The 17,636-nt window shown below is 39.1% G+C and overlaps 1 protein-coding gene across 2 annotated transcripts; it reads right to left on the bottom strand.

Moving 5' to 3' along the window:
* Window positions 1–696: 696 nt before the first annotated feature.
* LOC122843475 (palmitoyltransferase ZDHHC18-B-like) lies at window positions 697–17,636 on the bottom strand. 2 transcript variants are annotated; one of them, XM_044138247.1, is made up of 9 exons: window positions 17,358–17,636; window positions 15,851–16,011; window positions 13,777–13,926; window positions 13,448–13,585; window positions 12,180–12,231; window positions 11,753–11,855; window positions 10,971–11,080; window positions 10,125–10,227; window positions 697–2,181 (listed from the first exon to the last, which is right to left on the bottom strand). In XM_044138247.1, the coding sequence occupies exons 1-9, from the start codon at window positions 17,612–17,614 to the stop codon at window positions 1,822–1,824; spliced, it is 1,434 nt and encodes a 477-aa protein (XP_043994182.1). In that variant the 5' UTR covers window positions 17,615–17,636; the 3' UTR covers window positions 697–1,821. The 2 variants fall into 2 exon arrangements, with proteins under 2 accessions (XP_043994182.1, XP_043994183.1); XM_044138248.1 differs by lacking the exon at window positions 13,448–13,585.

The raw sequence follows: 17,636 nt of genomic DNA, 5'->3' as shown, positions 1-17,636 counted from the left end.
AAAATCCACAAAAAACTCACGTTGTGCTATATTCACAATTTTCAACAAAACAGCCAGGTAGCATCAAAATGAACTATGACTGACATCATTCTGACTCAAAGACCTCTATATTCATCATAGATATGAGAGGATTAATGGTGGTCAACATAAAACCTGAAAACAAAGGAAAAAAATCAGAGCAGAGGTTAGCAGATCAATTCCAAGCTAATTTCCAATTCAGCTGTCATCAGTTACCATTTAAGCTGGAACCCAAAGAAAATGACACTCTATGGAAGGTTTGGTTCTATGGCATAAAATCAGGTTTGTCTGACTATCAATAATTACACCCCAGATGTCTAAAAATGCCTTTTGACTACACAACTACATTTTAACTATCCCCGATTTAAAACGTCTGCCTAACAAGAATATTTCAAGATATCTTTAATTTTGGTTTGACAAACCAAAATACTTTCACAATATCTCAAATGTCTTCACCGGATTCATAATTTGAAGGGTCACACATCCGTAAGGTAGATGTAACGTAATCATGACGAGTCAGAATTACATTTTTAGATTTCTTAATTAATTTTGAATTAATTTAGAAAACCCCCTTGTGGTGCCATTGAGCTGTCCAACAAGTTGCCTGCAGAATTTTGGGTGTCTTGCACAAAATTGGCAGAAAATACCAGAATATAGAAAGGGTTCAGTGGTATTCAGTTCAGTTCAAAAATATTTACAGGATATGCGGAAAACGCAAAAAAACAATTGATAACTTGAAGACTGTTTCAGAAATCTGAAAAGAATTTTCTATATTTTCCTCCAAGTAACATGATACACTTAAAAATGGCTTTGAACAGAAAAACGTGCCTCTGTCAACATTTTTTTATTGTAATATTGAAATGTCAAAATGCTTCAAAATCATTTTGACTGGAAAAAATGCTAATTCAAGATATCTAAATTAGAAAAGCTGTCCAAATAAAGACATCTCTGATTCATTTGGAAATATCTTAAAAGGAATTTTAACTAGTCAAAATGATAGTTATAGATAATTAAAATATTTATTTTTGTCTCATTATTAATTGCTTTCAAAATATCTGGAATTTAAATTGCACTAGTCAAATCTACATATCTAAAACTACATTTAAGATATCTGGAATTATGTTGTCATTCAAAATATCTTTAATTACAAATATGACTGGTCAGAACAAAAAGTGAAACAGCTTAAATTTAATTTTGGACTAGTAATAATTTAATTGTTCATATCTGAAACATATGTTTCAGATGTCAAACAATTAAAAAGACTACTTTTAGTTATCTTGAATTAAAGCTCCTTTACAAATTGATGGTAAATCTACTGTCGTATACACTAGTCAGAATGTAATTGGAGATGTCTCAAAAAGGTATTTCATCTAAAAAAAAAAAAAACAGAAGATAATTAGCGATATCATGATTTAAAAATATGTCTGGTCATAAAAAGAATTTCAGATATCTGGAAATTGCCATGACGGTGGAGGCATTTTGAAGTGAGGTTCACTCAAAAGGTTGTAAGCAGTTCATTTCTTACTGGCAGTAGATAACTCTTGTTGCATTCATTTAAAATAAATCCACGTTTGTTGGTCCTAGAAGGGGCAAAGGTCAAAACAGGTTCAGTCACTCCTCTGAGCAACGCCTTGAACATAGCCACACATGGAACCACCCTTCTACTAGATATGCAGCTGACTTGTAAGTCATCTTAACCTAAGAGCCATTAAGACCCCAGACATGCCTCCATTTCTGCTCTTGTGGCATTTTAAAGCTTAAGTGTATAATGTGCTTTCTGAACCCATATATGACCGGAGTCAGTCACTGCAGTGTGGCAAACTTGGTTCCTCGGTGGCCCCTGGCAGCGGAGCAATGGTTCCCGTCATGGGAGGAAGGGGTAACGTGGTCGTCAAAGGTGGGTCTGGGAGAATGTGAAGAGGCTCGTTTGTGCTTGTGCAAGCGACCCTTGGTGGGGAGCGGAGGAGAAGTGCTCCCGTAGGTCTTGGAGTTGTGGTGGGTGCCGCCGCATCTCTGGGAGAGCTCCAGGGAGGGGTCGGAGTTCAGAGCCGAGATGCTTTCTGGGAAAGGAAGAGCTGTCTGAGGTTTCCCCTGAGGACACGAGGTGGCCAGAAGAGGAGTGAGAGCCGCTGACTCCAGCAGACCTTTAGGTCCCTGTACGCACTGTGGAGGGGGATGGAAACAAAAGTTAAGAATGAAGGCAAAAGTCAGAAAAACATACAGGACAAACAACATAGCAATAAATTAGTGTGCGGAAAACAGAGACCTAAGTTTAATACAGGCAGTTAGGTCTCTGTAGGACTGCTGTCAGAACTTGGTCCGCACTGCAAGTCTGGTCCGTTTCTGGTGAGTTGGACTAAAGTTGCCCTTTGTCACTGATTCTCTTCTTCATAGATTTTACAGACAGAATTTCTAGGTGCTGTGGGGATCCATTTTGGTGGTCTTAGGATCGCACCTCTGCTCAGTGCACAGAAAATCAAAGTGAAGGGTTCTTATGCAGGTAAGATGACTTAAGGATGTCCAAGAGTGTCCAGCAAGGTCCAAGACTGTCTCCTAATGAGACGTATGCTGCATCTTGCCACTTGGGTAGAGCTTGGTGATTGGGAATGTATCTACATGCACATGGAGGCAGAAATTTTGAGACAAAACAGAGCTTTTGTCTAGGCCAAAATGCTCAATTTTGGTTTCCAATGTTGTCTGATAGTTAAGATTTTGTCAGCGTAGCAAAAAAGCAAAACAGAAGAAACCTGTGAAGGGGCAAATACTTCTACAGCGCAACATGTAAAATGCTGAAGGTTCACGCTCCTATTCATGGATCATAGCAGTGCTGGTGGATAAGCATGCAGGGCAGCCGGGGAAACACAGAGAGACAGCAACAGGTACCGGATCAACATGCTCCCTCTGTCTGAACATGCTTACCATGCTCAAGTCTCGTCATAAAAGCAGCTTATTAGCCAGCGCAGGACACTGCAAAGTCCAGACACAACTCCTCCTGACGATGGAAGTGGGATACAGGCACAGAGACACACCACAGACACAACAGTGAGTTGGGGCGCAGCTGAAGACACACAAACCGGGTGTGGACTGAAGATCAGCTACAAGGTGGAAATGGGGAGGGGAGCATAGAGGGAATGTGACAGGTCTGGGGTCTCACTTATAAAGGTGGTGTACAAACAAAATGGGGACTAAACCTGGTACAAAGGTTCTGATGTAAAATATCGATATCAGTATCAGATCGACCGTAAGCTCAATACTTTAGTTTAGGACTCCCTCTTGAAATTTTTTTTTGTTTTTGTATTGTAGTTTCTCAAAGAATTTGTTGCTGTGACTTGCTCTGATGTCTGCACTTTATTTAGAAAACAATGCAAACAAATGTGTTTCGTTTCTGCACTAAAAGAGAGAAAAAGGAGAATGGAGATTCAGCTGAAAAAATTAGCTAATTTGTGACATGTAATAGAATGAAGTTTATCAGACTAACTTTATTTACGTTTTCTGTATCATGTAAATATGTTATCAAAGTATTTTGTAGACACTTATAAACTTTATTTACATTCTATCGTAGGTTTTAAAAAGCATAATTTAATAAAAACAACACAAAGATGTCTAACGGTCAGAAGTCTGATGACATATCAAGCTTAAGTAAAAGTTATTGTTATAGTATTGGCATCGATGACACTGTATTCACTTGATATCAGACTGATACGAAAATATGCTGTATCACACAGATGTACTGCATAGTCTAATAAGGCAAATGTTGAATAATTGAGCTAGATTTTATTTAAGAACGTCAAAATAAGAGAGTGAACTTTCTGGATTTGCATTTGTAAAACAGTTGGAAACCAGGTATTTTTTCCCTTCCACTTTGCATGTTTTCTGTAGTTTTGGTTTATCACATAAACTCCCAATAAAATACATCATTTGTGGTTGTATTGTTGCACAAAGAAATGTGAAAATGCCTCGGGGATGTGAATACTTCTGCAAGGGACAGTACATTCACTCAAACACAACGGGGGGAAAAACTATAGAAATGGCTTGAAAGGTGTTCCTCTAGCGTACACAAAAGCCCACCTTCAAATGTCAAAAAGCAGCTATCTGATATCAAAATAGACTGAAACTGTGCCTGAGGTGCAGAAACTATTATACAGAAATCCTTTTGTATCCACCTCTGATCTGGGAGAACAAGGAAACAACAAAGGAAGCTAAAGTTTTCCCTTCTTACTATGCATGAACTTTCTGAAAATACTCCAAACAATTGAAATACGCAATAGCAGGGTTTCCACTGACAATATAATTACACAATTTGACATTTCAAAAATGAATTTGCTAATGGAAACATGCCAATTTCGGGCAAATAAAAAATAAAAAAATAAACGTTTTGGCACAACTACGAGATGAGGTTTCTTTGGCTGTATGGAATTTGGTTTATTTCGCAAAACTCCTATGGAAATACTTCTTTTTTTTTTTTGCATCATGTATATTTACATGAATACATGCATACATGTATATATGCAAATGCATACATATGAGATTTATATATAGATCTATATCTCTATATCTATCTATATAGATATATCTCTATATCTATCTATATAGATATATCTCTATATAGATATATCTCTATATAGATAGATAGATAGATAGATAGATAGATAGATAGATAGATAGATAGATAGATAGATAGATAGATAGATAGATAGATAGATAGATAGATAGATAGATAGATAGATAGATAGATAGATAGATAGATAGATAGATAGATAGATAGATAGATAGATAGATAGATAGATAGATAGATAGATAGATAGATAGATAGATAGATAGATAGATAGATAGATAGATAGATAGATAGATAGATTTTTCCCAATTTGTATAGGTTTAGACTTCTAAAAAAAAGTCTCTTTTTGTTCCACGTTGTTTGCATTTTCTTTGTCTAAATGTCCCTTTAATTAATAAATATGGTTCTAATTTTCTGTTTAGTATTAGAAATACAAATTGTATAATGGATGAACATGAGTACTGATGTCTTGGTTTTTTAATATTGTCTAAAATGTCCAATTAACAACAGTTGCTCTTTTTCCAATTCCCACCAATCACTCAGCCCACACCTGGCCCCACTCCGTTGACTTCCTGTTTTGTCTTTGCTCTGAGAGAACTTTCCTCAACAGATCGTTCTGGTATTTGAGTTTAGCACTTATTTTGCGATTTATGTCGAACATCTCATCAAGCTGTCTCATCAAGTATTTCTGTAGTTCGATACTTCCCAATTCAGGTTCTTTAGATTTGGCCTGGCATGTACACTTTGCTTGACTTGTTGTAGAAATCAAAGTGTGCTTGGAATAAAGCTGTTTTTCCAAGAAAGCTACCTGTTCACCGTCTTTTGGCGGAACTGAATCATTTTGCCCTTCGATTTGTTCAGCGAAGAAATTTAGGTCAATGTGAGGTTCTGATTCAGGGAACACTTTCCTAAATGTCCTCTTTCCTCTGCTGGGCAAAGCTGCCTGATGACTTGGTTTTTCTGGCAGAGGACCGTTATTGATGTCACCATTTTCTGTCAAAAACATTAAATCTACACAAGCGTCTGACTCTGGGAAAGATTTCCATAATAGTGGCGTCTTTTTGATGTGTTTTGTCTTTGATCTCTGTTTCTCCCATTTTTGATCCACTTTCATCTCTGATTTGGAGATGGATTTCTTTTCGGTGACCATTTGTGTTGTGGAAATCACAGGTTCTTCTGTACAAGACTCCTTTTTCAAGGGATCTTCCTGATCACCTTCTCCAGGCGGAGAAGTGTCTTGCTTATTAACATTTTCAGCGCAAGACTTAAAGGACTCTTCCTTCTCTGCTTCATTAATTGTCTCCTGCAGTACAGAGATCGATGGTTTTTTGGTAACTGGTGAAACGTCTTCCGTTCCACTACTTCCAGCTGAAATCTTTAGATCAGCGGGGGCATGTTTCTCCAACCAGATATGAAAGGGTACCTTTTTCTTCTTGATGCGCCTGGTCTTTAGTGGCTGTTCCTCCTCTTGCTGATCCAGAGTCTCCTGTGTTGTGGAGACGAAAGCCTTTTCAGTGATCAGTAGTGTTTCCTTCGCGCAAATCTCCTTTTTTAAAGAATCTTCCTGATCTCCTTCTTTCTCAGGCAGAGAAGTGTCTTGCGTATTAACATTTTCAGCGCAAGACTTAAAGGACTCTTCCTTCTCTGCTTCATCAATTGTCTCCTGCAGTACGGAGATCGATGGTTTTTCGGTAACTGGTGAAACGTCTTCCTTTCCAGTACTTTCATCTGAAATCTTTAGATCAGCGGGGGCATGTTTCTCCAACCAGATATGAAAGGGTACCTTTTTCTTCTTGATGCGCCTGGTGGTTGGTGGCTGTTCCTTAGACTCAGAGGGCTGTTCCTTCTCTGATATATCGAGGGTCTCCTGCATTGACGGACTCTTCTTCACTGATCAGTGAATCGTTCTGCTTTTCAATATTTCCTGCAGAGATCTCTTGGTCAATGGGGAGCTGTTCTTCCGACCAGGTTTTAAATGTGGGTCTGTCCTCTTTTTGATCCACTGTCTCCTGTGCTATGGTAACCGATTCATTTTCAGTCAAGAGTGAAGAGTCCTGCTGTTTGATATTTTCATCACAAATCTTTAGCTCCTCAGGTGCGTACAGCTCCCACCAGACTGCAAATGACACCTTCTTCTTTTTGCGCTTCGGTGGCTTGGGTGGCTGTATTTCTCTTTCGACAATGTTGCTGAATTCAACCTCTTCAACTCTAGGCTGGTTGGTCTGCATTGTAACCTTCGGTTGTTTCAGGTTGTAAGATAAATCACTGCTCTAGAAAGATTTCACACTACGTTTGATGTCAATCTGCAAAAGAAATGATCACCAAACAAAGTTGAAAGTCTTACTGCGAACTGCTAAATAAATTATCAAGAGAAACATATCGACAATGTAACCCAGGTGGCCGCCATGACCCAATCACCTTCCCTAATGTGTCCCTTTAAGTTGATTGTCGTGTGTGCTTCCGGGTTTCTCCTCTTTTCTCCCAACATTGCTGCTGCTCATTGTTGGATGTCTCGTCGGTTGTTTATAAAACAACCAGAGGGTTTAAATCAACTCATCATTCATTTTATCTTTGAAACTTGAAGATTTGCGGTAAGTTGCTAAACATCATCTAACTGACGTTACATAGTATCTGCAATGATAGCGCCGCTAATATTTCCCTCCCGTTGAACCACTCGCCAGGTTGTGATCCGTTGCCAGAATTGAACAAGTTACCATAGCATCCACCTCCTCAGACAATCCATTACTCGACGGTGAGTAAATAACGGGGCGTTATTTTCGTTCTGCTCCGCTAGTTAGCATTAGCAACCAACTCGACAATCAGTGGCTCACATCAATTTGGTCTACTCATTACATGCTTATGGCAGCCGAATTAAAGACCACACCTTTAATATTTAAGGGTTTGCTTTTCAATTTTAGATTTGATTATTTTTTCATGATTTCTTATTGGTGTTTGCACTCCATGTTGGTACAACAATGGAAATTGGTACCCAATATGATTTAGCTTGTAGCTACTTTGATCAATCACATTTTAAGTTGATTGATTTGATTCAATATTAGTTGTTTGTAATGATTGCTAATTATATTACTTAGGCAATTTTGAACTTGAATTATGAAGTGCACTTTTTAAAAAGATTTCTTTTTTTATGAGATTGTTAAAATATAGCAAGAATGTATTTAACAGTCTTCTTGTCCCCCCATTTAGTTTATATGAATATAATGTTATAAATGAACTAAATGTGTGTTATCTGGTCTTTTAGGTCAAGTTTTTTTTCCTCCTTGGATTCACTTCTTTGATGACTGAAGATGGCGAGCTACCCACCCACCAACAGTGATGTCAGTAACGCGTTAATTTGTAACGCGTTACTGACGTCGGACCACTTTTTTCAGTAACGAGTAATCTAACGCGTTGCTATTTCAAATCCAGTAGTCAGACTACAGTTACTTATCAAAATCATTTTTGCGTTACTGCGTTACTATCTTCTTTTGTTATTCAATCGTATTTCCTCTACTCGTCTTGTCGAGTGACCGACGTCTCTATGCGACAGAAATGTAAACAATGGAGGGAGATGCGCATTTTGTTGGAGGAAAAACTGGAACTATTTTGAGTTTCTGTCGCCAAGTCCGATTATTATAAACGGCTTTGTTCTTCATTTTTTTAAAGTCGCTTACAAATTTAATGAGCGGCGGGTTGCGCCTTTTTGGGCTCGTTTTTGAACGTGAAGTTGCTCATTTGGGCTTTGGAATAAGCAGAGACTCATAATAAATCCCAGAATTTGTCCGTCATTAAGGTAGTTTTACTCAGTCTCTCCCTGTCCATCATTAGCAGCTGCTGAAAGTAACTAAAAAGTTACTTTTAATGTAACTTAGTTACTTTCCAAATCATGTAGTCAGTAATCTAACTAAGTTACTTTTTCAAAGTAACTATGCCAACACTGCCCACCACCTGGTGGTAGGAAACAGAACTGCACTTTCCCTACTGGAAACGAACTAAAACTCTTAAGTAGCATTGTTGAAAGGGGAAAATAATTATTTTCTCTTTGCTCTTGGACCTTTTATGGACTCCATTCGATTTTGACGTATCACTGATTATTATAATAATTGTTTTTGTTGGTTTGGTTTTTTTTCCTCCCTGTTTTTTTTGGGAAATTTATTGTTTTGTTGTTTGTATTATTATTATTATTATTATTATTATTATTATTATTATTATTATTATTATTGCCACTGCAATAAATAGCAGTACTAACAAACTTTACTTTTTGCATCAGTTGTATTAATTATTCACCCCAAACATGACTCCGTATCGTACCTACTTCTGATTATGCAAACTGGTTAATACTACACCTTGCAGTCAGATCTGCGCAGTGAAAAAAGCGCTACAACAACTGCTGCTAAAGGGTTGTGATGAAAGTGGACGAATGTGAGGAGCTTATATACTCGCTGGTGATGTCAGAATTCTGCTTTTGGAGTAACATTGTGATGTCACAGTTTCGTTTGATATTCAGAGCAGGATTGTCTGATGGATTTTTTATCAACACGGTGGAGGCGCGCACAACCTGACTGGAGAAAGCATCAGTGGGCTTTTAAACTGTCACTGGTTGCCATAGTTACCCACCTTTAACTTGTTGTTTTTGATGTTGGTTAGCATGCAGCTAACATAGGCTTCTATATCTGTTCAAAACTGAGTGATAAAATAAGTCATGCTACTCAGTGGCGCTGTATAGGGGGGAACGTTACAATTCCAAGGGCCCATGAAATTAAATAAAATGGGGCCCAGTCAATTACAAAATTAATCATATTGTGTTATCTAAAATTGCTTTTAACAGTAAAAATTAAATGTTACCACTCCCAGACCAAAAAGCACACATCCGTATTTGCACTGAACCCCCCCTGGATCTGCATGAAATAGTTTGTTCCTTCTTAGTGCGCTTGATGGAGATGATTTAGTAAATCATGCTTTCAAAACAATTGAGAGATAAGAGAGAGGAAAAGACGAGTGTCAAATTTGTAACTCAGTTCTCCGAGAGAGAAGTGGGTAGACTGTGAGATTATCAACCATTCAGCATAGTTAGCTTAGCTACAGATTACTGTTTGCCTCCATTTTACTAACATCTAATGCATTAAGGAAAGAAATTACCAATATATTCATATTTTAAACAACCATCAGGAACTATGAAGTACAGCAACTTCTGTGCATTTACCAAATGACAAACAGTGCCTTTCTATGACGTAAGTCTGGCTGAAATACAAGTAGCTGTTGTTGCCAATAAGACTGTAGAGAAGCATCAAGCCCACATCCAGTTGAAATCACGATGAATATTGACTAGTGACAGCAGTTTGAATACAGCACAGAGGGGAGGAACCTCCACAGGACACTGGAAGACAGACAGACAGACAGACAGACAGACAGACAGACAGAGACCGCTTCGGGACAACAGCAGGCAGCAAGGCTTCAACACAGGCAGGGCTGCAGGTTTGGTTTGATTCAGGAGCAGGGAAAAATCAACGGAGGATTCCTGCAAGTCAAGGACCAGATGGAATGATCCTCCTACCACGTTTCTATCACTTTTAGTGTTTGGATTGGGCAGCTCCAAGTCCACGCCGCTCGTCCTGGCCGGCTCATCCGCGGGCAGGAAGCCTCGTCTGTCGATCAAGCTTTAAAAAAAGAAAGAAAAAATAAACTAATTAGGGTTGACTGCATTTTCCTCTTTAGAGTAGACCTCTTGTATCGTGGGTATTCTTAGCAAGGAATACGCTCTGGTGAAGAAGTGTACGGAACAAAGAGAAACGCTTCAAACGGGAAGACTGAGAGAGGAAACCAGATGTTTATGTACATTGTATGAAGCTTTTTTTGTCCTCCTTGTCTGACATTTTATCAGACTAAACTTTCCCCTTTTTTAGGTCAGTAAGGTTCATCAAAACTATTTTTTATTTGCCAAATCCCAGAGCAGTGATGGAATATGAAAATTATTGGCTTATTAAGGCAACATTAAAGTCACTGTTGATTTGGCAAGCAGAGACTAAAATAACTGAAAAAGCCCTAATTTTTTGAAGAATTAAACACTAAATAATTAAAGATGGAGCTAATGCCACTGATCTAATAATAACCTAATCTAACCTCATATTATGCTCTGCAGACGATCAACAGGATGCTGCATCAGGTGGGGATTGCTCGACCACACTGCCTTGTCTATAGAAATACATGTAATTTGCTGGCTGACCGCTCAAGCTGCAAACAGCAAACCACTGAATGACCAAATGGAAACTGTAAAACTAAGAATTAGAGAGGTTTTTTTTTAACCTCTCCAAAAAATACCACTTCAGCAAATCCTGCATCCTGACGAGGATTTAATACAAATAATGTCCGTTCAACAATCTTTGGCGCTTTAGAGACTGACCTGGGTGGCATGGGCGCACAGAGAACTGAACAACAGTTAATAAAAATGTTTTTGTGACTGTATGGGTTGGTTACAGCTTCTCCACTCTTCCCCGACCAGGAGCCTTTGATCTGAAAAATAAATAAAAATACATGGTTACACACTAGTCATTGATTTTGAGCAGATATTGTAATGGTTTCCATTACGTAACAACTACACCCACAATTTCACATCCCACATCTGTGTCTATGAGCTTTTGGCATCTCTGCTGCCAAAAATATATCCACCCAGTGTAGAGATCACAGGCTGTAGACGTCCTGTTCCCTGGGATTTTATGTCTACACTTGGCAAACTGCAAAGGTCAATGACTGAGAAACAGGAAGGAAGATTGTGGAGAAAGATAAAAGAAGGGGCGCTGTGGTGGAGAGTGATTGGAGATGAGAGGAAGAAAGGATTGAATGTAGTACAGAAAACAAGAAGAAGGACAGGAGAAAGGAAAGAAAGACAGGTTGACCACAAGAGAGGGATGAAAGAAACAAAGAATGAAAGAAATTCAGGAAATAAACTGAGCAGTAAAGAAAATACAGTATGTATGGTCACAATTTAGACCAAAGAGATATGGAAATGCAAAAATCTTTTCCTATTTATCCAAACATGGAAAACACTCAAATCAAATGCCTGACTGCTTGGCAACCACAGTCTTACATTTGTTATTATTTTTGTCATATTTGCATTTGCACTTGTCTAACTCTCATCCCATCACATTGAGCAACAGCACATACTCTGATGTTTAGTGTACGTACGTCTTCATTGGTGGTCAGATTGGAAGCAACAAGGTAGGTATGGAAGCCCGAAAGGCCCAAGATAGACCAGACTGAGAAGAAGCATATAGCCAACTCCACTGCAGTAAAAGAGTGGGTCAAGGAAAACATCATAGGAGCTTCAAATGATTCCACTGAGGAGTTTCTTTTTCTTTGGTACATGGTGTATTAAAACACAACGTTCAGAAAAAAGAACAAACATTCCTCGCACCATAATTGCCGTTATTGATTTACTTATTAAAGCTGGTCATGATTTAACATCGTGTCAGATCTGAGTCATAAAAGATGAAACTACCCAAACGTAGGAATCAGAAGATTTTACACAGCCTTTTCCAGCTTTACTGACTTATCATCACTTGACTCGGCATGAAACAGATGACTGGGAAAATGAAACCCCATGAAAGGATATCTGCCAGGACTCTCCTGAAGGGCAAACATCAGGCCTTTTCCTCCTTTGGCCCCTAAAACAAAAAGCACAAACTATTGTATTCACTGATCTGATAGTAGAAAATAATCCTAAGCCTGAACTTTCTTCCACGCCCAGGAGGCAACGCACTTTTAACACATAACACAGAATAGTATATAAAAATAACCCTTTCAACCCTCGGGTGGTTTCTGGGTTTGCGGGCTCCTGGGCCCAGATGTTTTTTGTGTATAACATACATGTTGCCAAGAGGCGGTCTAAGCATCAGCCCTGGGAGAACATGCTGAAAAAAATCCCCTTAAATGTTATGTATGAATGCAAACAGACAACATTCAGACAGGAACAAACCTAACATGAGCCTGAATTACAGTAGATTCTTTGGGCGGAGCCCAAGGCTTTAGGGGTTCCTAAGCTCCTGGGGCCCTGGCCATAAATCCCAGGTAAGTTCAGTAATCCGTCCCTGATGTTAACTAGTCTCTTCACTGCCTGCCAACTGCTCCTACCATGTGTTCACAACAGCGACCAGAGCTGTAAAACTGCCAGAAGTAATTCACTTTTAATTAACTAAAATGATGGTAAGACTTTATTTAATGGGGACGACATGAGATGAATCAGGAACATTAATGAAACTATTAACGGTGTCAGTGGATATTTGTGTCCCAAACAATTTTAGCTTTTCAAAGAGAGCCCATGTGACTGCAGGATGTCTATTAGTTATATCTGCAATGTTGTCCTGGTGCTGTGTCTTTGAGAAATTGGAGCGGCACATTAAACATTCTGACAGCGTTCACTTTAGCTCCTAAGAACTGTTGTTAATGAGAATCTTGTTGAGATGATGAGCTGAAAGTGGAGGGTTGGAAGGCTTAAGGTCTTCTTAAAGAGACAGAGCCCCAATTCTCAAATTACAAAGTCATATTTCTTTTCACATAATGGTTGATATATAAAGCCTTTTTATGACAACTGAAGGTAACAGTTACTTCATTGTGGTGTTTTCTATGTACCTAGAACATACATAACACCACTCCTTCAAAAATGAAACCCTAAATCATGCACAGATATAAACATGTTCTTACAGTTCATGGCTGGGGCATTGATAGTGCAGGATTCACATCTTCCCCATTCTAGGTAACAATGATCTACTGTATGTTGGAAAGTGAATCGTGTCATCTGGTGCCAATGTGAGACCAGAGAGTCCTCCATTCAGGTGGTGTACGTGGGATTCCAGACGGCTGAAGAAAGAAAAAGTCTCTTACTCAAAGCCAGATGTGTGGTCACACATCCGAAGATGAATGCCGTCAGGAGAGACAGGGACACGATGAAGCTGTAGAAGAACCGGTAGTTGCGCTTTCCGACACAGTTCCCCACCCAAGGACAGTGATGGTCGAAACGCTCTGCGAGTTCAGGAAAATTTGATGAGATTTGACTGGAACAGTGCGAGAACAGCCTACATCAGCCTCCCAGAACATGCTCTCTGTTAACGGAACATGTGGAACCGTGCTCACTCCAACACTGTGGACCCTCTTTCATTATTGACAGCTGATAAAATGTCTCATGGTGTCTAGTGAGTGTATCCACAGCTCACCCACACAGTTGTCACACAGGCTGCAGTGGGACGTGCGAGGAGGACGGAACATCTTGCAGGTGAAGCAGTACTTGAGCTTGACCACCTGCTGGTTGAGGAGGACCTCCTTGGTGCGCGGCGGAGGCCGATAGCTGGTGTTCCCCGTGTCATCTATGGAGAGAGGCGTTGCTCTTTTTTAAAAAAACATGATTGTCTTTGATGCCCCAACTCACATCAGATGCCCTTACACAGCTGATCAGACCTCTTCCTGAGAAGTACTGAACGTTAGGGTTCTTGCTCCTTATCACCTCATGGTTCTTTTCCTTTCTTTTTCTTTTCAGGGTGTCCAGACTTTCTGTCACGTGGGCCAAAATCAACGAGGCAATAGTACAAAACTAAAGTCAAGCAAATAAAGTTGTCTGATTATGTTTGTCTTTCGTTTCATTTTTTTTGTAAGGGATGTTATCTAAAACCTAAAACGTTTTTTGCCCTTCATAGCAAGAAAAACATCTAGTTTTCAAGTTGTTTTGGGCTTGATTGGACAAATTTATTCTCAGTTATAAGAACAGGATTTGAGTGACTTTCTTTCAAATCGCCTGACATACTTAGCCAAGTTTGATAAAAACAAATAAAAGCTGATTTGATTGCGGCAAAGTCAGACGTGGTTCTACTTGTTATAAAGCTTGGTAACAAAAAGACAAATACTTTATGCTGTAATTACCATTTTCCATTAAGTGGCTGATGGTCTCATGAGGTCGTGTTTCCAGTTGGACTGGGTACGCTTGGAACTCCAGTGAAGTCGGCTTTAAATAATGACCATAATGAAAAACAGCTCATGCTTGTATTGGTGAATACTTCTTCTGCAAAGAACTTTATACATTTGGACTTTTCTTATTTGTCTTGCAAAGTGCCTTGACTTTACCATAGTTGTGAATTGGCACCATCCAGTCCTTCTGGAAGTTGCAATGTTGCGAAATTCATTCATCACTGACAATTTCTTAGTGGGCTTGCAATTTTCACCAGTCGTTGCAACTTCTCTGCAAATCCGACCAATCACCTTCATGTTTTCTGTTTTCCCTTCTTTTCTGACCAATCACAGAAACGATTGGTCAGACCAGTGTTGGCTCAGGGGATTAACCATCTGCTTGAGCCCCCGACTAATTTAACTTCTTGTTTCATGACGTCTCTTGAAAGCTGAACCTGAGTGATGAAAGCATGTGTGACGCTAAAATTGTAATATTTATTCTTTTTATTTTTTGCAAAAACCTTAATATGTTTTGCTTGCTTTGTTTGTACCCCGTAAACAGTTCATGTTAACCTTAATGATCGACATGGAAGTCTTCTTTTGCACTTTGACCCTTCTTCAGATCATGATTTAACCTGTATAAGATGCTATTTCTATTTCTGGAACTTGTAAATGGTATTTGCACTTTAAACACTAACCATGGTAAAATCCTGTCTTTTTTGGGAAGGTTGGGTGTAACAATGATCACTTTTTTGTAAGACCATCTTAAGGCAAAAATAAAGTATTAAGAAAAAAAATTGCAACTTTGACTATAACTTTTGTAAAAAGGTGCCACAAACTCAGTCATTTTAAGCCGCAACAATCACAAAAAACATTGCGTCCTGGAGGGACTGACTGTAATGAAATGAAAGAAAATGAATGAACATAGCTTAAATTTCTGAGTAAAAGTTTCCCACTTGTGGCGTAATCTTAAAATAACATGAACAAAAGTAGCACAGTTAAATAAGATAGCCATCTTACATCACTGCTGGCTAAACTTTGGTCCTGTGTAGGAGGCTCCGAGGCGCACAGGAACAGAACTTTGGGGGTTTTTTGACAACAAACACAACTACTGGAGAACTACTAACACATGTGAAGAGCATGGAGCAAAGCAACAGGAAGAGGGCTGAATAATTTAACAATGCAATTAAACAGCTGTGTATGAAGTTGACGTGACATTTACGACGCCTTGGGAAGCCAATTAAAAGCCCTTGTGTCAAACGTCCTCCATATTTAACAGCATAAACTGTTAATCTAAAAGCAGCGATGTGTCAAGAGGCCGCTAAAGATCACAGAGACGTCGTTTCTTACCAATCTGTCTCTCTATGTCTGCGGCCTCCTCTGGAGTGGCTCGAGGCAGGATACCGGGGTCAGTGAAACTGGTCTGGAGCAGCGTGATGAGAACGAACACAAACAGGGCGCCTCCGATAGCAGGTATACATCTGGTCAGGTGTTTGACCAGGAACGGGCAGCTGTGACAATCACACACACACACACACACAGAAAGAGAGAGAGAGAGAGAGAAAGAGAGGAGGAATTATAAAGAGACTGACCCTAACCAGAGCTGGAAACAGATCAGCACTGTAACTTACAGACAATCTGCTCTCGTTTAATAACTCTGGCTTTTAATTACCGTCTGGAGCCCTGTGAGACAGACACTTTCCACCATGTGGTCGCACAGAGAATAGCAGCTTTTGTCAGCGATGGCAGTCTTCTTTTTTTTTCTTTTTTCTTTGTTACTAAATTGCTTAGAGTTGTTTTACAACACTGGTAGCTGCCAGGAGACGCATCATCATTTGAAGGGAAGAAGCAGGAAGTATATAGTATTATCTATATACTTCTATATTATCTATATTATATTAGACACAATATTGAGTTCACAGCAACAAGATGTGACGAGATTTTAACATTACCTCAAAGAGCCAACATAAAACAACCAGTACATTAACTTAAGCGAATCCCTGAAGATTTTAGGTTTGATGTAGTCCAAATAAGGTTCCCAAACCTTGAGGGAAAAGTCTGTCTACGAGTGTGAAACGCATGTCTAATATTTTAGGGTGGCATTAAGTCAGTCCCTTGCATTAATTTACTGCATCATCCAGGTGATCTAATTCTATTTTATTTTATTTTTTTATTTATTTATTTATTTTATTTTTTTGAGGCACTGGCACCAGGATACTTTTTTCTTGCAGCAAAAGTGAGTCTGGAATATATTTGTTTTTAATCATTCGATGTCATATTTTTTATCAGTATGGACAACGATCAATTTGACCTCATATTACTATTATTTTCTGATTTTCACAATTTATATTAGACCTGTAAGCACGACCAAAAGCAATGTTTGAAAGTCGCAATTTATGATTTACACCCATGACTCACAGGACAGATCAGAACCAATTAAGTAGTGCTTGCAGTACTACTGCAAGCACCACTTAACATTTCCAAAGGACGCAAATGTTTGGTGAAATTTGCATCCTTTGAAGATTTTTCGTTGTATTTCCAGAGTTTTCTGAACAATCTTCAAAAACATGTTTTCTTTCTGCTCAGTCTTCCTGCAGTTTTATGGAAAACAAACAAATAAAAAAAAACTTTGATTAAAAACTTGCAAAAAATAGATCAAAATAACTCCTCGTGCGATGTCACCACAGAAAAGGGCACGTGAATGCTTCGTTTTAGGAGGGGAAATCATCTTGAGTAAATGTTTGTTTTTGAAACAAAATAAACTATGATAATGATGTTCACTCTTTAGACGTGAGATTACTTTTACCAAACTTCAGCCGCTTTAAATGTACGGAACAAAGTGGAAAACACAACTCACTCAAAAATGAAAAATAAACCGCTCGTGACGAGGATAAGGCCCAGAGTGAGGGGAAAGACCCCACTCTGACGGGCCATCATAATCCGCCCATCGCAGAAGAAGCGGTTCTTCCCGGGGAAAACTTCCCACTTTCTCTTGGGTGTCCTCGGGTCCTTCCTCCCGTCATCGCCGACAGCCTGGTGTTGGTGAGGAGGGGGGCTCTGGGTGGGCGTCGGCAGCGCCTTCGGGTCGATCTGCTGATACTCACGGCTTTTCATGGTTTCTAAAACAGAGTGGGAG

The sequence above is a fragment of the Gambusia affinis genome, linkage group LG14, assembly GCF_019740435.1.
Source record: "Gambusia affinis linkage group LG14, SWU_Gaff_1.0, whole genome shotgun sequence".
NCBI classification, from domain to species: Eukaryota; Metazoa; Chordata; class Actinopteri; order Cyprinodontiformes; family Poeciliidae; genus Gambusia; species Gambusia affinis.
Note: the sequence above shows the minus strand (reverse complement) of the source record. Positions and strands in the feature narration are given on the sequence as shown.